The following is a 20,248-nucleotide window of genomic DNA, read 5'->3' on the forward strand; positions in this document are numbered from 1 at the left end:
TAGTTTTAATATCTCAATATTTAATAGATTCTGCAAGAGATTGATAACAGCAATACTAGATTTCTATTGAATTTGAGAATTAACTCTATATTAATATAATCATTGATAAAGTCTTCTATTTTAAGTTATAAATAACCAGTTCCTCTACATCTCACTGATAATATTTATATTATTATATAGAAACAGACTTATATTCTCTATAATATCAAGACTCTGAAGAGGAAAAGTCTTGATAGAGAGTATATAGTAGTGTATATCTTAGTAGTTTCTATCTCATTCTTCTACAGCAGTTAATACAAAAAAAAACAAAAATCTTAGAAATAGTTTTTTACTTCTCTTGAAAAAGTAAGATGTTTTTCTCTGAGTTTTATACAATATTCTTACAAAGAATTAAAAACAGAGTTGTTTTCTGTTATAATTTTATATTCTTTTAAGTGAGAATTACTTTTTCAGTGACTGAAGAGCTTTCATTAATACTTAATTCTCTTTTACACTCTCTATTAACTGATTTGAGTTGTACACTTGTTGTGTGAGAAGAATTGAATGATTTAGAATAAAATTGAATAGTTTTAATCAATTTCTCTGCAAAAAATTGATTTATTTTTTGTTAGTTTTTCTCTCAAAAACTGTCATATTATCTGATTTATTATCAATTGATATCATACTTTTTCTCACTGTATTTCAAGAAAGAGATTGTAAAGATTTTATTGATTTATCTTAAAAATCAATTCTAGTTTATTAGATTCTCTTCAAAAATCTAACCTAGTTACTGAACTAGTGTGAAAAAAATCAGGTGTTTTATACATAAAAGTCTTTCATTCTTCTTTTGAAACAGTCTGATCAACTTTTCAATTGAAAATAGACTAATAAACCTCTCAACTGAAACAGTCTGATCAACTTTTCATTTGAAAATAGATTAATAAATCTCTTAATTAAAACAGTCTGATCAACTTTTCATTTGAAAATAGATTGATAAATCTCTTAATTTAAACAGTCTGATCAACTTTTCATTCAGTGAGTAAAATGAGTTCAAGAGTACACTTAGTTGATGTGAAAAAAGATGTTTTCCCAGATGCTGTTTCTGAGATTGAAATTCTAAAGAGAAGAAAGAAGAAAGAAATCAAAAGCACTTCATCATGAACTCACTCAATTTTTTGAATAAGAACCCACCGATAGACCCATTGAAAAGCCCTCAATCATATGAGCATTTTGACCCCATCGCCGACTGCATACCCCGTGTGGTGGTGGAGTTATCCAGCCAAACATGAACCAGACATTGTTCGAAACTCCTGTGTGGGATTATCCCCTGTTCTCCCCTATCACACCACAACCCCGGGCCAAATTGCCATACAAATTGTAAGGTGGAAAGACCTAGTCATATGCATCAATCTTCTCAATTTTGGAAGATCCCTGATCTGTAATTGTGGAGATATCTGAGAAGTGACATCTGTGAAAACCCTGTTCATCTTTGATGTTCCAACACCAAGTCTCACCCTTGTACCGCCCTTCCCAATCTGGCCCATTCCCAGCAGAACAATACAAAAAGATACCTTGGTGATAATATCAAGCACATAATCAACAGCCACTTCTGAAGTGCAATCTTCACAGTCTGTCTTCAGTGTATCTAGACATCAACACCAAGTCTCACTCTCATACCACCTCTCTCAATCTGGCTCATCTCTGATAGAAAAGTACAAAAAGATACCTCAGCAACAGTACTCAATACATAATCAGCAGACAACAAGTCAACAGAACAAGTCAACAGCATGTCAATAACTATAAATTCAGTATATTTCAAGGTCTGACTGAGCCTTTGATCCCTGCACAGTGAGATATATTAAATCTAGTTTTAATATCTTAATATTCAATAGATTCTGCAAGAGATTGAGAATAGCAATACTAGATTTCTATTGAATTTAAGAATTAACTCTATATTAATATAATCATTGATAAAGTCTTCTATTTTGAGATATAAATAATCAGTTCCTCTACATTCTGCTGACAATATTTATATTATTATATAGAAACAGACTTATATTCTCTATAATATCAAGACTCTGAAGAGGAAAAGTCTTGATAGAGAGTATATAGTAGTGTATATCTTAGTAGTTTCTATCTCATTCTTCTACAGCAGTTAATACAAAAAAAAACAAAAATCTTAGAAATAGTTTTTTACTTCTCTTGAAAAAGTAAGATGTTTTTCTCTGAGTTTTATACAATATTCTTACAAAGAATTAAAAACAGAGTTGTTTTCTGTTATAATTTTATATTCTTTTAAGTGAGAATTACTTTTTCAGTGACTGAAGAGCTTTCATTAATACTTAATTCTCTTTTACACTCTCTATTAACTGATTTGAGTTGTACACTTGTTGTGTGAGAAGAATTGAATGATTTAGAATAAAATTGAATAGTTTTAATCAATTTCTCTGCAAAAAATTGATTTATTTTTTGTTAGTTTTTCTCTCAAAAACTGTCATATTATCTGATTTATTATCAATTGATATTATACTTTTTCTCACTGTATTTCAAGAAAGAGATTGTAAAGATTTTATTGATTTATCTTAAAAATCAATTCTAGTTTATTAGATTCTCTTCAAAAATCTAACCTAGTTACTGAACTAGTGTGAAAAAAATCAGGTGTTTTATACATAAAAGTCTTTCATTCTTCTTTTGAAACAGTCTGATCAACTTTTCAATTGAAAATAGACTAATAAATCTCTCAACTGAAACAGTCTGATCAACTTTTCATTTGAAAATAGATTAATAAATCTCTCAATTAAAACAGTCTGATCAACTTTTCATTTGAAAATAGATTGATAAATCTCTCAATTTAAACAGTCTGATCAACTTTTCATTCAGTGAGTAAAATGAGTTCAAGAGTACACTCAGTTAATGTGGAAAAAGATGTTTTCCCAGATGCTGTTCCTGAGATTGAAATTCTAAAGAGAAGAAAGAAGAAAGAAATCAAAAGCACTTCATCATGAACTTGCTCAATTTTTTGAATAAGAACCCGCTGATAGACTCATTGAAAAGCCCTCAATCATATGAGCATTTTGACCCCATCGCTGACCGCATACCCCGTGTGGTGGTGGAGTTATCCAGCCAAACATGAACCAGATATTGTTCAAAACTCCTGTGTGGGATTATCCCCTGTTCTCCCCTATCACACCACAACCCCGGGCCAAATTGCCATACAAATTGTAAGGTGGAAAGACCTAGTCATATGCATCAATCTTCTCGATTTTGGAAGATCCCTGATCTGTAATTGTGGAGATATCTGAGAAGTGACATCTGCGAAAACCCTGTCCATCTTTGATATTTCAACACCAAGTCTCACCCTCATATCACCCTTCTCAATCTGGCTCATCCCCAGCAGAACAATACAAAAAGATACCTCAGTGATAATATCAAGCACATAATCAACAGCTACTTCTGAAGTGCAATCTTCACAGTCTGTCTTCAGTGTATCTAGACATCAACATCAAGTCTCACTCTCATACCACCTCTCTCAATCTGGCTCATCTCTGATAGAAAAGTACAAAAAGATACCTCAGCAACAGTACTCAATACATAATCAGTGAACAACAAGTCAACAGAACAAGTCAACAGCATGTCAACAACTATAAATTCAGTATATTTCAAGGTCTGACTGAGCCTTTGATCCCTGCACAGTGAGATATATTAAATCTAGTTTTAATATCTCAATATTCAATAGATTCTGCAAGAGATTGAGAATAGCAACACTAGATTTCTATTGAATTTAAGAATTAACTCTATATTAATATAATCATTGATAAAGTCTTCTATTTTGAGATATAAATAATCAGTTCCTCTACATTCTGCTGACAATATTTATATTATTATATAGAAACAGACTTATATTCTCTATAATATCAAGACTCTGAAGAGGAAAAGTCTTGATAGAGAGTATATAGTAGTGTATATCTTAGTAGTTTCTATCTCATTCTTCTACAGCAGTTAATACAAAAAAAAAATAAAAATAAAAATCTTAGAAATAGTTTTTTACTTCTCTTGAAAAAGTAAGATGTTTTTCTCTGAGTTTTATACAATATTCTTATAAAGAATTAAAAACAGAGTTGTTTTCTGTTATAATTTTATATTCTTTTAAGTGAGAATTACTTTTTCAGTGACTGAAGAGCTTTCATTAATACTTAATTCTCTTTTACACTCTCTATTAACTGATTTGAGTTGTACACTTGTTGTGTGAGAAGAATTGAATAATTTAGAATAAAATTGAATAGTTTTAATCAATTTCTCTGCAAAAAATTAATTTATTTTTTATTAGTTTTTCTCTCAAAAACTGTCATATCATCTGATTTATTATCAATTGATATCATACTTTTTCTCACTGTATTTCAAGAAAGAGATTGTAAAGATTTTATTAATTTATCTTAAAAATCAATTCTAGTTTATTAGATTCTCTTTAAAAATCTAACCTAGTTACTGAACTAGTGTGAAAAAAATCAGGTATTTTATACATAAAAGTCTTTTATTCTTCTTTTGAAACAGTCTGACCAACTTTTCAATTGAAAACAGACTTAGAAATCTCTTAATTGAAACAGTCTGATCAACTTGTTAAAAGAGTTTAATACATATCTCAATTAAAACAGTCTGATCAACTTTTCATTGAGTGAGAATAATGAGTTTAAAAATACACTCAGTTAATGTGAAAAAAGAGCCCCGGTGGCCGAATGGTTAATGCGGCCACCCGGTAGCGCCTTGGCGTGGGAAACCAAGGCGCGTGGGTTCGAAACCCGCAGGGGATACATTAAATCCGGAACTCAAGCACCTCAGGTTTCTAATAAATACAGAGGTGTACAAATCACTTCAATGAATCGCTCTATGTTCCTGGGCTGGGAAGTTATTATTGCATGTATCTAATTGTCACTTCTTTGTATTTTCCTATGTTCTTGTTATCTTGGTGTGATCTCAACACCTGTATTTCCTCCTGTATAACCAACACTTGACCTGTATTTAACATCATGCAAGGACTCATCATTAGCTCCGCTTGCATATAAGTATAATGGAAGAATAATAATAATAATAATAATGTGAAAAAAGATGCTTTCTTAAATGCTATTTCTGAGATTGAAATTCTGAAGAGAAGAAAGAAAGAAGAAATAGAGAAATAACAAGTTCTTAAAATACAGAAACTTGAAAAAGTAAGCAAGATTCTTGAAAAGCAGTGTCTGAGTGAGATAAATAAAGAAGTTCTGTTAATTCTTCATACTCAGGCTAGACAACTACAGGAGATGATCAAGTTCAAACTTGAAATTTCAAACACAGTTCAAAAAACATTGAAAATTCCTAGTATAATCACTGACTTCTTATCTTGCTCTTCTTTCTCTTTTTCTACTTCTTCTTCTTCTTTGAATCAGAAGAAAACATATACTCAAGCAGCTGAATCTGCTGTCTTTAAATCTGCTATCTCAAAACCTGCTCAAAATTCTAAGAAAACTGAGAAGAATAATACTCATACTTCTATTCATAGAAAAGTGAAGAAAAAAATGCAAAAGAAGAAAAACTTCTAAATCTTCAGAATTAGAAGACTTATTCTCAAAGTCTTAAATCAGAATATCTTACAAAGAAACAAGCTAAACTCAAATTCTTATTTTTCAGAATTAGAAATGAAATTAATCAGTAGTTCTTTTCTCAGTTAATAACTGATATTGAAGCTCAAAAACCAGTTATAGCTTCAATTGAGTCATTCTTCTTTGAAAACTTCATCATTCTGACTACAATGTCTGAATTCAGTATGGAATTCCTTATTCAGAATGAGAATCTCTGAAAATCAGTAGTAGAATCTTTGTTAAACATAATAATTCTATCTAAGAGAGATGAAAAGTGAGACAAATTCATTCTTTATACTATTTCAGTTGAAATTTTTGACTGTGAAGAAGAAATGCTACTTCTCAAAAATGAATTAGAAGAATACAACTCTATTCAACTGAGAAAAGAGCCTGTGTGATTAAATTCAATTGAGTTCAGATAAAGCAGAAGAAATGCCTCTGTGCTAGTATATATAAAAATACTTGAACAGTCAAAGATCTCTGAAGTAAGAGTAATAGATTTAAAAATGAGAGTTCATGAATACAAAGACTCAAGAATGAATCTCAAAACTCAAACACAGTGTTCAAACTATCAAAGATATGAACTCTTTATAATCTTCTACTTTAGAGACTTAAAATATACATTCTGTGTCAGAGATCACAAAACTAGTGAGCATAAATGTGAAACATGCTCAAAAAGAGATGAAATATGTCAATACACTATGCTTAAATACTCTAATTACAAAGAAAAACATGCATCTAGCTCAAAAGAATGTATATTTACTTTAAGAACTCAAAAGAACTGAAGAAAAGATGAAGCTCAAAGCAAATCTAGAACTGAAGAGAATAGTTAAGTCAGTAAACTCACAACTGTAAGCTTAAAAAGAAGAAACTCTCAGCTATTTAAATCTTCAAACTTCAATTCTTCAGCTAAATATAAACAGAATTTGAATCCTCAAACTCCTGTTAAGATTAGAGAATTGAGAAATGACTCTGATAATAAACTAGATATAATACAAGTAGTTGAGATTCCTACTTTTCAGAATAGTTATAATCTACTATCTGATGATAGTGATTAGATTCTACTCTACTCTCTTTTAGTATAAATATACAATAAAAACAATGAAAAAAGTTTAAAAACTCTTCAAAAATCACATTTATTTAAAATAATGTGAATAGAAACTTAAATTGCATTTATTCTTGTCTTCAAATTGTATTTGAATAAAAAGTTGATTTTATACTACTTCAGAAGCTGAATTTTGATGCTGAGTAATAATATGTCATTTCTCATTCAAGCTACTACTGCTTTCTATCTCAAAAGTCTGAGATAAAGTCAAGAGTAGTGATCTATGAAAGAAAGAGATTAAGATATTAATTTAATCTAAGATTTAATATCATGTCTGACCCTGATATTCTAGTGAGTGATATTATAGATAAAGAGAATGAGTTTGATACTATACAGCTCATAAATATCTATAATGAAAAGTTATTGAAGAAAAATAATAACATCTGAATAATTAATAGAGAATTTCTGAACATAACTTCATCAAGAAACTCTATAATTGTAGAAGATTTTAATGCACATTATCTCTGATGAAATTCAGAATGCAAAAGAGCAGTAAGAGCTGATAATCTAATTGAATGAATTTTTGAGCATTTAATAGATTTAGTTAACAAGTCTAATCAATAAACATTCTTTAGAAAAGACATGAAATAGAAATCTATTATAGATCTAATCTTCATGTCATAAAATCTAATGAAAAAAAGACTTATAAACTGGTTTATTGATTCAAATGAAACCGCAGAATCATATCATAAGATCATTCAATTTAATATTAAACTGAGTGAAAAATAAAGAAGTGAAAATCCTCTTCTCTCTAATCAGTATAACTTTGAAAAAGCTAATTGAAAAGCAGTTGAAGAAAGAGTAAAACAGCTGAAATCTGAAAGACAGAGTGATCTCTATTGAAATCAAAGTCAAGATATCTTAAATAAAATGCTTGAGAATAGAGTAAAGCTGATTATATCTATTCTTCTAACAAGTATTGAAGAAAATATTTCAAAGAAAAGGTCTTCTGAGTATTTCAAACCTTGATGAAATGAGAATATCACTTCTAAAAGAAAGAAATTAGTCACTGCTAAAAGAGATTGAAAGAATAACTTAATATCTAATGAAGAGTTCAAAGCTATTTAAAATGAATATTTTTCAGATATTAAAAGAGTCAAAACAGATTACTGAAATAAATTTCTTAAAGAAGTATAAGAAAAAGAAGTTTTTAAAGCCTTTAAGTATACTAAAACAAGAAGTGTAGCAAAGCTTTCAACCTTAAAATATGAATTTCAGAATGAATTGTATACAGCAAACTCTTTTGAGAAAAAATGTCAAGCTTTTATAAGAATTTACTTTTAAAACTCATCACATTTAGAAGAGAAGAATATGTTATTTCATGAATATATTAATGAAAATAACTGGGAATGGCCTGAGCTTACATGTGATGAACTAGAGTCAGTAATATTCTCAAGTTCAATTAAAACTGCTGCAGAGCCTGATTCAATTAATCACTTGATTATTCAAAACACATATTCCTACTTGAAGAATGAATATTTTAAGCTCTTTGTTAATCTCTTAAAAAATGATTATTATTCTAAATACTGAAGAGAAGCTACTGAAGTAATTCTTACAAAATCTAATAGAAAAGCTTCAATTTCTAAGTCATATAGAGTAATATCTCTGTTGAACTGTTTAAGAAAAATTCTAGAAAAGATAATAGCTACTAGATTATCTTTTATAAGCTCTATTAATAATTCTCTTCTATTTAATGAATAAATGAGAGATAGAAAACAATGTTCTGCAATTGACACTGTTCTTTCAGTTATTCATAATATTTAAGTAGTAAAGCATGAAGACCTGGTCTCAACTGCAGTTTTTATTGATATAAAAGATGCATTTGATCATGTTTCAAAGTCTAAGATGATTCAAACTTTGAAGATGTTAAAACTGCCACTTTCTCTAATAAAATGAGTTAATTGTTTTATATCTAAAAGAATTATATAACTATTCTTTGATGGAAGAAAACAAGATAAAACTGAGATAAAAATAGAAGTATCACAAGAATCTTCAATCTTATCTGTTTTATTTGCAATATACACTGCATATCTATTCAAGAATAGAGACATGAAAATAGTGAGATCTTCAAGTTATATAGATAATATTAATCTACTCTACAGTTCAAAGACAATCAAAGAGAATTTAGAAGTAATTGAGAAAGCAGTAAAGAAAATCTTTATTAGAGTAGATATCAATCTAATTCAATTTAATATGAATAAAACTGAGCTAATTCACTTTTTTTCCAGATTTAATGAAAAAGAACTAAGTCTAACTCTTTTAAATAAAGAGATTAAACCCAGTTTGAATGTCAAATAAACTAGAAGTATGGATTAAACTCTAAGTTGAATTTTAAATATCATATTCAACAAAGAATTATCAAGACAGAGAGACTACTGAATAGTATAATCAGACTATTAAATACTGAGAGAGATCTATTCTTTCAGACTATGAGACAGTTATACATAGCCTGTATTATCTCAGTAGCTGATTATGAAGTTCAAGTTTGATGAAATAATCAAGATAATTTCACTGAACTCTTTCAAAGTTTATAAAACAGAGCTTTGAGAAGAATTCTGAGAGCATTCAAATCATCTTCTATTAAAGCAATGAAAATTAATGCTTCAATCTCATCTTCTGCTATTTGATTTAAAAAAGCCTGTATAAACTATGCTCTGAGAGTCATAAAGATGAGCTTAAATTATATAATCAGAGAAAGAGTCTCTTCTTCATTTTCATTAGTTAACTCAGGAAATGAACTGAATTAAAATAGATTTCTTGATTGAAATTAGAATAATGCTTTAAAGAAAATGCTCTCTCAACTGTATAGACTATATTCACTTCTTAAAAATCAATTTTCTGTATTAAATGTTGAGAAAATTGATCATGAGAAGATATCTCTCTGAAGAGAAAAGCTGAAATCTCTCATTAACTTACAAATAAGTGAACTATCTAAAGAGAGTGAATATGAACAGCATTTGAAAAAGATCTCTACAATTAATATAAAAGACTCTATTCTGATTTACTCAGATGACTCAAAAAATAAGAATTTGAATAGATTAGACACAGGCATTGCTTATACTGAAGATAATATCAATTTTATCTCAGATTTCTGAAATTTAGACTGTGAATCTAAAGTCTTTGATACTGAACTATTTGTAATAGTGAAAGCTTTCAAACTCATTGAAATAAAATCTTATAAAAGAGAAAATAGTTTGAAAGAGATATAAATATTCTCTAATAGTCAAGCTGCTTTAAAAAGACTTAGAAATAGTCAGATTTATAATGATCAAATGAATCTTGAACTGATTTTAAACTCTGTTTTGAAAATTTAAAAGAGAAGAACATCAAAACTGATAATTCATCTGTATTGAGTTCCTGCTTATATAAATATTCATGACAATGAATTGACTGATTCAGCTGTAAAAAAGAGTTCAGAATTAATCAGATCTATTCAAAAAACAGTGTTCTGATCTTTTATAATGAGAAAGATAAAAGAATCTTATTTAAACAAGTGAAATGAAAGCTAGCAGAAACAAAAGAAGAGCATACATTATTCAAGATTTGAGACAAAATCAAAGTGAAAATCTTGTTTAATTAAATGTAAAAAGAAAATATTCTCATCTATAATTCAGCTGAAACTAGAACATGATTATCTCAAATTCTATATACAAAGATTTAATGATAGATTTGATTCAACAGAGTGCTCATTCTGCAATGTGAATGAAAACTCTGAGTATATTATAATGTATTATACATTATACAATAGTCTCAGAGTCAGATTAAAGAAGAAGTATGATTTAAATTAATTAAATATGAGGTTCTCATTCTCAACTGAGACAGGAATTAAATACTTAATAGACTTTCTATCAGAAACTCAAGCAGTTACAAGAAAATGACTGAATTCAGAAGTATCTGAATATGAAGAGATGGAAATTGATTAGATATAGTCTGTTAAAACAGCTATATACTATCTTTTAATAATTTTATTTTGTTATAGTCTCTCTTTACTGTACTTGTTTCTTTCTGTTCTTTTCTATATATCTATTTAATGTGTCTATCTTTAAGACTATGTTCTCTTTTCCTTTGTTATGATATTTTCAAATGATTTCAAAGTATCAGAAGGTGTTGAAATACTGCAATTTGTAAACAGTTTTTGTATTCTGAGCTGGAATTTTCTGATTTTACATATCTGAAATTGATAAATGTATAATAGTTGACTCTATAGATATAGGAAAAACCCTGAGAACTAAAGGTTCTCAGGTAGGTGTCATAGTCTCTGACTGCATACATCTATAATTGAAGAATAATAATAATAATAATAATAATTAAATACTATTATAAAGTTTTAAAAGAGAAGAATATTAAAACTGATAATTCATCTACACTAAGTTTCTGCTTATATGAATATTTATGACAATGAATTGACTGATTCAGCAGTAAAAAAGAGTTCAGAATTAAGCAGATATATTCAAAAAACAGTGTTCTGATCTTTTATAAAGAGAAAGATAAAAGAATCTTATTTAAATAAGTGAAATGAAAGCTGGCAGAAACAAAAGAAGAGTATATATTATTCAAGATTTGAGATAAAATCTAAGTGAAAATCTTGTTCAATTAAATGTAAAAAGAAAATATTCTCATCTATAATTTAGCTGAAACTAGAACATAGTTATTTCAAATCTTATATATAAAGATTTGATGATAGATTTAATTCAACAGAATGCTCATTCTGCAATGTAAATGAAAATTCTAAGTATATTTTAATATATTATGTATTATACAGTAGTCTCAGAGTCAGATTAAAGAAGAAGTATGATTTAAATCAATTAAATATAAGATTCTTATTCTCAACTGAGACAGTAATTAAATACTTAATAGACTTTCTATCAGAAACTCAAGCAGTGATAAGAAAATAGCTAAATTCAGAAATATCTGAATATGAAGAGATGAAAATTGATTAAATATAGTCTGTTAAAACAGCTATACATTATCTTTTAGTAATTTTATTTTATCATAGTCTTTCTTTACTTTACTTTTTCTTTTTTTTATTCTTTTCTATCTATTGATTTAGTATGTCTATCTTTAAGACTATATTCTCTTTTCTTTTATCATGATATTATCAAATGATTTCAAAGTATTAGAAGGTGTTAAAATACTGTAATTTATAAACAGTTTTTATATTCTGAGCTGGAATTTTCTGATTTTATATATCTGAAATTGATAAATGTATAATATTTAACTTTATAGATATAGAAAAAACTCTGAGAACTAAAAGTTCTCAAATAGATGTCATAGTCTCTGACTATATACATCTATAATTGAAGAATAATAATAATAATAATTACTGAGATTATAAATTTCATATTTAATCTCACTTAATCTGATCTCATATATTTCTTAGTATGAATCTCACTGAGACTAATTATTAAAACAACATACAAAGTGACTATATATCAGATCTGAAAATGAAATCATGTCTTAGAAAAAATAAGAGAGTGATTTCATTTGATTTTATTTAGTTCTATTCTTAGCATAAAGTTACTATTTTTAGATATTTTAAGGTTTTTTTTAACTATTTTTAATTTTTTAAAAAGTAATGCTTTTTGATAATACTTAAATAAGATTTAAAGTCATTTAAAGCAGTAAAAATAATTTAAATTGAGAAGTGAAAATCATGATCTGATTTGAAAAATGTAATAAGAGTAGACAGTAAGTCTCACTGAGACAGTATAAGACTACTATCTAATCTTAAAACAGTGTAATGAGATCAGTTAGATTGATAATAAGACTATTAAATATTCTGATTCTAATCTCAGACACAGTTACACGGTCAGTTTAACTGCGTCTGATCAATTATATAGACTATTTCATTACACTTTATAGATTTCTATTCTTCTGCTCTGAAGCTCTGATTCTCAGCTGAAAAACTCACAGAATTTCTATTCTTCTACTCTCAAGCTTTATTATGTATGTGTATAAATATTCACTCTGATTACTAATTCTCATACTTTCTCTTTTTCCCTTCTTTAATGTTTTCTACTTTTATATTATAAGATCTATATATATTATACTGATCTATTCAGTCTAGACCTCTTACACTAACAGAACTTAAAATATAAGAATAAGTACTTATAGATAATTATTCAGTGATTCACAGCTTAATATAATATATAATAATAACTACTAGAAGTATTTATAATAGAAAGATAAGTATAAAAATTAAATATATAGTAGTATTTAAGCTGAGGTATAAATAGTAGTTATGAACTTTAGTCTATATAGTTGTGTATAGTCAAGAGCTACTAACTCTATTAATTATATAAGAGATAGAAATAGAGGTAAAGAATCTGTAAGAAGTAGAATTTCTTATATCTGTATAAATCTACAGCTATATTTATACAGAATAGATAAAAAAAGAATATTTACAGTTAATTCTTTAATTATTTATAAAGAAGAAATCAGAAGATTTATAGAATTAATATAAATTATAAATAAAGAATTAAATTTTTACAGAGATAAATTATATTATATTTTTATAAAAAGTCTTTTATTGTATTATAGTAGCAGTAATTAGACTGATTATATAATTATATCTGAGATCAGAATCAGAATATTTAATAGTTTTATTATTAATTTAATTAATCTTATTATACAGTATTAAGATTAAATAGTAGTTCTATACTATCTCAGTAAAATCTACTATCTACTCTTATTATATTTTTAAAATAAGATTATGATTTTCACTTCTTAATTTAAATTTATTTTATTGCTTTAAATGACTTTAAATCTTATTTAAATGTTATCAAAAATTATTACTTTTTAAAAAATTAAAAATAGTCTATAAAAAACTTTAAAATCTCTAAAAATAGTAACTTTATACTAAGAATGAGACTAAATGAAATTAAATGAGATCATTTTCTTAAGTTATAGTCTCATTTTGAGATCTGATTAATAGTCACTTTGCATGTTTTTTTAATGATTAGTCTCAGCAGGACTCATGCCAAGAAATGTATAAGACCAGACCAAATGAGACCAAACGTGAAATTCATGGTCCTGCCGGCCAGTCTAGCAGCAATTGCAGTAATTGAAGCTGTAATTGCCTGCTTAATGGGTGGTGACTGGTGACTACCTATACAGGCGGCTCAGGCCATTGCGGCTTCCTCTACAGGCGTCTATTCTAATCAGGTTTTGAAAGCACCTAACATATTGCTTCGCTTCGCTCCGCAAATTAGGATATGTGCGATAACTCCGTGGGTGTACCTGATTTAATTCGACTAACAGAGTAGGGAGCATGATATTCGTAGTTGTCAATGCCGAGGAAAATTAATGTGAGCTATGGGCTGCATACATAAATCAAGCTGGGGTGTTTGGATACTAGACCTCTGCTGATCTTGAAAAGGCAGTTCTGTTGTCGTTCAATGGTTATCTTAAATGCACTATGTCCAGTGAAAATGCCACCTGAAGCGAAGATTTATCTGGGAGAAGGTACGCAGGCAGGCCCTTGGTTCACTCCGGCAGTGTATTTTTTATTGTTAAGAAAGAAAGAAAGAAGAAAGAAATGGGCAACTTGCGCCGTTCTTGCATTTCGAGCTGTCGGATCTATCACTCTCGTGGGTTGAAAGAAAGAGCTGGGTTTAAGATTCGGTAAAGAGAATGTTGATGTTGTGGAGTCGACATGCCCACCTTTATGCCTATCTGCGTCCAAACATGAGGAATTCAGGACGCTCTGTCGGAGGTCTTCGTGTGGGAAACGTCGATATGACATTGAGACTAATAGTGCTACGATCCAATTTCCCACAACTGCATATCTAGTTGCTAACATATCGGGGCTGTTCGGCAGATTGCTTGGGTTTGGGTAGAGGTTAGTGTTCAACCCCATGGGAAACTCCATAAGTCAAGTCGTTTGGTATGTGCAGTAGGTTCTTGGATGATGTCTAATATGACGTTTAGAAATTATCACCGAGAGTTCTCAACGTCACTGTCTTCGGCACCACGAATAGGGCATTTCCTGTGGTACATAATCTACCCTCAGAATCTCGAATTTCGCCCTTAACGATGGCTTTGCGTTCTGTGCTCTTCTCTGGATCGTATTCTGCCGTCACTGTATAGAAGTCCATTGCCTTGACGGGTCTGATATAGTCAATGTTGAGGTTGGCCGTTACACCTGTTCGAGCCGGGAAGCTGCGTATGGCAACCCGTCCCAAGCATTCGTCCAGCACTGTAGCGATTGCTCCTCCATGAACTATTAAGGGCCAGCCGCTGACCCCGATCCCAAAATGTACGACTGTTGTAGCCTTGTGTTCTCTTTCATTCCAAAATACTTGCTGTGAATATCAACCATCGGTTAGCCACGCCATTGTCATGTCCTCCAGAGAACATATAGACGCGATAAGCTCACGAACCTGCACAGGTATATTGCGACTCCCACTTAGAGGCCCAGTCGTAAGTCGATGAGGCTTCTCCTCCTCCGTAAAATTACTGTATGCTTCCCATTCGACATAGTCTGGATCAGCCCGCAGCTTCTTAACCATATCTAGGCTATCCATAACTCGCCTCAGGTGCTTAACTCGTTGTGTATCCTCATGGGAGCCGGGGGTAGCGGGATTCGCTAAGAATGCGGACAAAGAATTTCCTATACTATAGCCCAAACAGCCGAAGATGGCGACGTAAACCAACGAGCGTAATCTTCGCCGATTTACATATTCTCTTTGGGTCAGTGGTACTCGTGCCGCACGGACGAAGTAACGTTTCAAACCAGGCGAAACGCTGGAGGAGGGATTGGGTATTAGCGAGCGGGCGGGAAGTTTAATGGCGCCCTGGGCATATACACCGCGGTAGAAGGTGGTGGATATTAGTTTTGGAGAGCGAAACATTGCTGCCACATATCAACTGTTGTGATGGTGCCTGGATGCGTTTACGGTGCAACGAGGATACAAGTTTGGTTGCGGAGATAGGCTGTGCCGAGTCATGTGATATGGAATTTCGACAGCCTATCACCGCCTTTATCTCACTTTTCAGATTAGCATTGAAAAAGAAATTATATTATTATTAATTAGTTACAGTATATATGTACAGTGTAGTTTTCATAAGAGAATGAAAAATAAACTTGTATAAAAATGTAATTAATTATTATTTCATAAATATTATTAATAATTGTTATCAAATTCTTACTGAATGAGATTGAATTTGTTTTTCAATCTCAGTATTATTCTGGTTTTTGAAGAATGATTATCTTTCACTGTTTATTATTGGAAAATCTGTTTTATTTTTGAAATCATTTCTGAAAAATAGTTCATTTTTTTCATGATAGATTCTGGTGGGACTCATGCCAAGAAATGTATGGGCCAGACTAAGTAGGACCAAACATGAAATTCATGTTCCCGCTGGCTGGCCGAGCAGAATGGAGGAGGATGAGGAGATGAAGGCCAAAGTGGTCCATGGACGTAAGTAAATGTGTTTTCATTAAAAGAGCACTCTGGTTTGCTAGATAAATCTATCAGCTTTTCCGCAATCCCTCTTTAATCCCATGCTTTATAAAGATAGCCCGGCCGAAACAAATCGTTACAGCTAATTTAATACAGCATAGGAAAACAATAGCTCTCGCAAATTTGAAAGAAAGCCAGTAATCATTATGACTGATGCAGCTGAGGCTTGTCTATTTTGAACAAAAGAAGCAGAATTATTCGTTAACTTCCTCCGCAGTTGGCAGATCGATTGCACGGTAGAGCAGTATCAGTGCAGAATGCGATTCACCTAGGAAATTTATGTTAGTTAGCCCACTCTCATAAGTTGTTATTCCTTTCCTTTCCTAGTATATAGGAGACAATAGCGCAGTATATGACAACTCACCCCCCCCTGATAGAGTTTCAATCTTCTCAGCCTCAACCTCAGAAACCTTGTCGTCGTTGAACCACCACCATTTGCCATCATCCTCTCGTCTACTGCCGCCAGGGGCAAGGGGATCGTCGACAATCCTTCCTTGCTTCTTCACGTACGAAGTGTAGTGACCGCTGTCAGCGCTAGCGCCCTGGTGGGTAATTACTCCGCGCAATTCGTACAGTCCGGATTTGTTGGAGCCATCATCCGCCGCGAGCTTGGGGTCAATGAGCTTGAACAACTCTCGCTTTGCAGCTAGAACTGCTGCGGCACGCTCGGCTTCGTACTCAGCATCAGTTTTGAAGGTTTCATCCATAGGAACATCGGTGGTTGCTTCAGCCTTTTCCTCGGCCATTTGTTTTTTTTTGACAGGCTCAACCATCGCTGCATCAGCCTTCTGCTCCTCTTCTCGCTGATGTGCGATCTTCTGACGCTTCCGAGCTCGTTCCATATCGTGTTCATCCTTGCGAATCTCGCGGACCTTGTCCCTAACAGGGATGAGTTTTTTCTTGAGCTCATCGGTACAAAATTCCACAACATCCAACTCGGAGGGAAATGTTACTTTGCGCATAATTTTTACCTTCTTCTGTACATCCCGCTTCCAGAAGAAGCGTACGAAATGCACTGTAAGGTATTTGGGTAGTCGAGAGATCTTAGAACGTTTCGTATAAATTGTGTCCTGGTCGAGAGTAGGCGAGTGCTTCTCAACCTTCTCCTCCAAACTTGCTAAAAGACCGTCCCGCAAATGGTTTATGCTTTTGTCGATATGGCAGTCTAGCTTAAGAAAAGAGTCTGATGTTTCCATAGCCGTTTCACCTGCTTCTTTTGCTGCAGGATCATCGCATTCAAGAACCGACTCGAACCTCCCGGAGAGGTACTTGTCCACAAAGGAGATCTCGGCCGTTTCCGCGTCGTTCTCGCCCCTGATTGTGAGATTCTGGCGCAGCTGCGAGATGATCTGCGACCACGCCTCTTCTGCGTCTTGCTGCGCATATCCGTGGCCGTCCTTCGCCCTCTGTGCAAACTGCGGGAATGCATTCCGCAGAGTGTTTAAAAAGGCTCTGGGCGGAAATCCTTCCTGCGTTTCAGACATGCGCTTGTAAAGATCCTTCAGAGAAGCAGTCAGGTCCCCAGATGCAGTCATGCCTAGCATTCTAGAGGTATTTGATGCACCGCTTGAAGGTCGGTACTTCAGAAGCTCTTCCTGCAGTTCTGGGAGGATTCGTAACGTCTGCAGCGTCGAGTTTAGGTAGCAAGTGTTGCCCAGGTTTTGTAGACCGGCAGGAGTAGCACCATCAGCTCTTGCAGCTTCCGCTTCCGTCATATCCTCGATGAACCTTATGGCTTCTTTAGGCTTCGCTAGGGCTACAGCGGCATCGCTGGAGCTTGGCGTTCCCAGCATCATGAATGTTTGCCCAGGCTTTGCGTTGAGGGTTGAAAGTTCGGTGTCATCCTTCAGCTGGCCGCCCTTCACGAGAACCTTCTGACGTTCCGGTTCAACTCCTGTGAGAGAATAGAGTTGGAATTTGAAGATCTCTCCGTTGGCAGTCGGGTCGAGATCGACTTCGTGACGCTTGCCTTGGTGTTTGACGATTACTGGGTCTAGTTAGAAGAAAAGTGAGAGCAGTGGAAAGTAGAAAGGGGAGGCTCACCGGGTATCGTAGCCATGGCGGAAGCCAACTATTACTCTGAAAAACACACACGAAATATGTATATTCAGGTTTCAGCCCTTTGGAGATTGGGGAAGGGATGGTAGGAATATAGGGACTACAAACAACGTTGTTGGCTGAGAAATGCTTCTGGAGGTTGGCGGGGAGAAAGAGTGCAAACAGTGCAAACAGCGCCCACCACCCCATCAGCGACACAGCCAGAAACCAGAAAATGAGTGCGATATACTGAGAATTTCACCACCCTGTTTCCCTTTTTATCCTATGAATAGCGTGGCAGACTATTTTATCAAGCTAATTACTGCCCGCACGAAATCCCATTTTCTCCGTGTCCTCCAACCCCAATCTTTCCCCAGCTGAGGTGACGGCCCGCCCCACATCCATTATGGTACGTATATCCCCTAGCGACTACATCCGGGTATCCAACTGAACTGATCGTATTCCAGTCTCAATCATTGCGTCCTTACCTTCAGTGTGTGCGATCCTCCCTCACAGCCGCCCTCGCAATTTCCAACTTTGCTTCGCAGACATCAGAACGACATAACGTCCCCGAGGTAGAAGCGGCCACTTCCCCCGAAGTCCTACTAAACCCCCTTACGATTGCGCGCAACGAAAACGAGAAGGTCCTCATTGAGCCCAGTGTCAACAGTATCAGAGTCAGCATTCGAATTAAGCAAGCAGATGAGATCGAGAATATTCTAGTGCACAAGTTCACGAGATTTTTGACTCAAAGAGCAGAGGCCTTTTTCATCCTGCGACGGAAGCCTGTTAAGGTACGCAGCCCCTGTAACAAGTAGTATAGAAAGGGGCATGGTTGACATAGTCTAGGACTACGACATTTCATTTTTGATAACCAATTTCCATACGGAGGCTATGTTGAAACACAAACTGGTTGACTTTATCATAGAGTTTATGGAAGAGGTGGACAAAGAGATATCGGAAATGAAACTCTTTGTGCGTATATCTGCTCCGCACTCGACTGGCTGATACCTGACTACTTCCCCATCGGAGTAATACATTGTTCTGTATACTAACGGTTATGTAGCTTAATGCTCGGGCGAGATTTGTGGCGGAATCATTTTTGACTCCTGTAAGTATGGTTTCCTTTTTCGAAGGTATATGCGGATGCTAATATTTCTAATACAAGTTCGATTAATTAATGACACGCCTTTGGGGACCCATAGGCTTTATACGATGTTTATTCTCTCTTCAGCGGCCTAGTACATGTCTTTTTTTTTTTTTTTTTTTTTTGCCGGGTGATAACTCGGAATCTGATGTCCCTTTTGACACTTTTCCTCTGTGTAGATTCCAATAAAACCCCTTGTGTTTCTATGCTTAAACTTCTGTTCCAAAGAAGTGTTAATTATGCTATCCAGCATAGTTTTCTTATCTTTCATTTCTATTATCTCCTTCCGGCCCAATATGCACTTTCATCATCTAACTTCACTTTCCACCTCATTAATTTGGTAATGTTCTACCACTGAATCATCGCCGAGGCTTTAACAAGCGCATTGTCTTAATTGCTTCTCCTCTGTTTTTTTCCGGCACCTCGAGGTTTTTTGGTTGTGCCTGCAGTCCTGTCCTGCTTGTTAAGCACCTAGGCTAGATTGCTATCCTGATATCTCTATACCTTAAGTGAGCGGAGTCACTCCAGATGCTGGGTAGGAACGCCATTTCCGCTTTCTCTTTTGGATACCGCCGACGCCTTACTTACGTAGGATTTGGCTCACATACAGAGCTATGGCGATTTAGATTAAACCTGCAACAGTCATAAAGCAAAGAGCTAATTTTGTCCGAAACGGAGAGCAAACAACCCCAGGTAAATGGTCTTTGTGAAGAGTCCGGAGCCCAAGGCACATTTGAGTTTGGTTATAAACATCTAACATCATATTGCAAGCTGATCCACAGTACAACTACCCTTCCAGTAGTAACATATGCCTATTGCCCATGTGTCAATTCTCTCGTGGTAGGTCCAGCTAAGGACTAAGCAGCACACAAACCCTATGAAACTGTTTGATTTTAATATCTGT

The 20,248-nt window shown here is 33.3% G+C and overlaps 3 protein-coding genes and 1 pseudogene across 4 annotated transcripts; 2 read left to right on the forward strand and 2 right to left on the reverse strand.

The window, feature by feature from the left end:
• Positions 1-4,698: 4,698 nt before the first annotated feature.
• BDBG_17528 lies at positions 4,699-4,787 on the forward strand (annotated as a pseudogene). Its single transcript has one exon. The product of its transcript is annotated as a tRNA-OTHER (tRNA).
• An 8,926-nt stretch (positions 4,788-13,713) lies between these two features.
• On the reverse strand, positions 13,714-15,674 carry BDBG_06936 (thioesterase). Its single transcript, XM_002622772.2, has 2 exons — positions 15,078-15,674; positions 13,714-14,999 (listed from the first exon to the last, which is right to left on the reverse strand). The coding sequence occupies exons 1-2, from the start codon at positions 15,546-15,548 to the stop codon at positions 14,622-14,624; spliced, it is 849 nt and encodes a 282-aa protein (XP_002622818.1). The 5' UTR covers positions 15,549-15,674; the 3' UTR covers positions 13,714-14,621.
• A 161-nt stretch (positions 15,675-15,835) lies between these two features.
• BDBG_06937 (ubiquitin thiolesterase) lies at positions 15,836-18,394 on the reverse strand. The gene is made up of 3 exons (XM_031722846.1): positions 18,204-18,394; positions 16,525-18,147; positions 15,836-16,428 (listed from the first exon to the last, which is right to left on the reverse strand). The coding sequence occupies exons 1-3, from the start codon at positions 18,217-18,219 to the stop codon at positions 16,355-16,357; spliced, it is 1,713 nt and encodes a 570-aa protein (XP_031579859.1). The 5' UTR covers positions 18,220-18,394; the 3' UTR covers positions 15,836-16,354.
• Positions 18,395-18,423: 29 nt separating this feature from the next.
• On the forward strand, positions 18,424-20,241 carry BDBG_06938 (actin-like protein 2/3 complex subunit 4). Its single transcript, XM_031722847.1, has 5 exons — positions 18,424-18,606; positions 18,665-18,991; positions 19,047-19,172; positions 19,264-19,308; positions 19,366-20,241. The coding sequence occupies exons 1-5, from the start codon at positions 18,604-18,606 to the stop codon at positions 19,372-19,374; spliced, it is 510 nt and encodes a 169-aa protein (XP_031579860.1). The 5' UTR covers positions 18,424-18,603; the 3' UTR covers positions 19,375-20,241.
• The last annotated feature ends 7 nt before the right edge of the window (positions 20,242-20,248 follow it).

This window comes from Blastomyces gilchristii (genome assembly GCF_000003855.2).
Source record: "Blastomyces gilchristii SLH14081 genomic scaffold supercont1.16, whole genome shotgun sequence".
Classification (NCBI taxonomy): domain Eukaryota; kingdom Fungi; phylum Ascomycota; class Eurotiomycetes; order Onygenales; family Ajellomycetaceae; genus Blastomyces; species Blastomyces gilchristii.

Bases quoted from the DNA above. Each gene is read 5' to 3' on its own strand.
- BDBG_06936 (XM_002622772.2), bottom strand. From the start codon at position 15,548: ATGTTTCGCTCTCCAAAACTAATATCCACCACCTTCTACCGCGGTGTA. The intron at 15,000-15,077 runs GTTCGTGAGCTT...TGATATTCACAG, and splicing joins GTCGCAATATACCTGTGCAG to CAAGTATTTTGGAATGAAAG.
- BDBG_06937 (XM_031722846.1), bottom strand. The intron at 16,429-16,524 runs GTGAGTTGTCAT...TAAATTTCCTAG, and splicing joins TGAAACTCTATCAGGGGGGG to GTGAATCGCATTCTGCACTG.
- BDBG_06938 (XM_031722847.1), top strand. The intron at 18,992-19,046 runs GTACGCAGCCCC...GACATAGTCTAG, and splicing joins TGCGACGGAAGCCTGTTAAG to GACTACGACATTTCATTTTT. The intron at 19,173-19,263 runs GTGCGTATATCT...ACGGTTATGTAG, and splicing joins TATCGGAAATGAAACTCTTT to CTTAATGCTCGGGCGAGATT.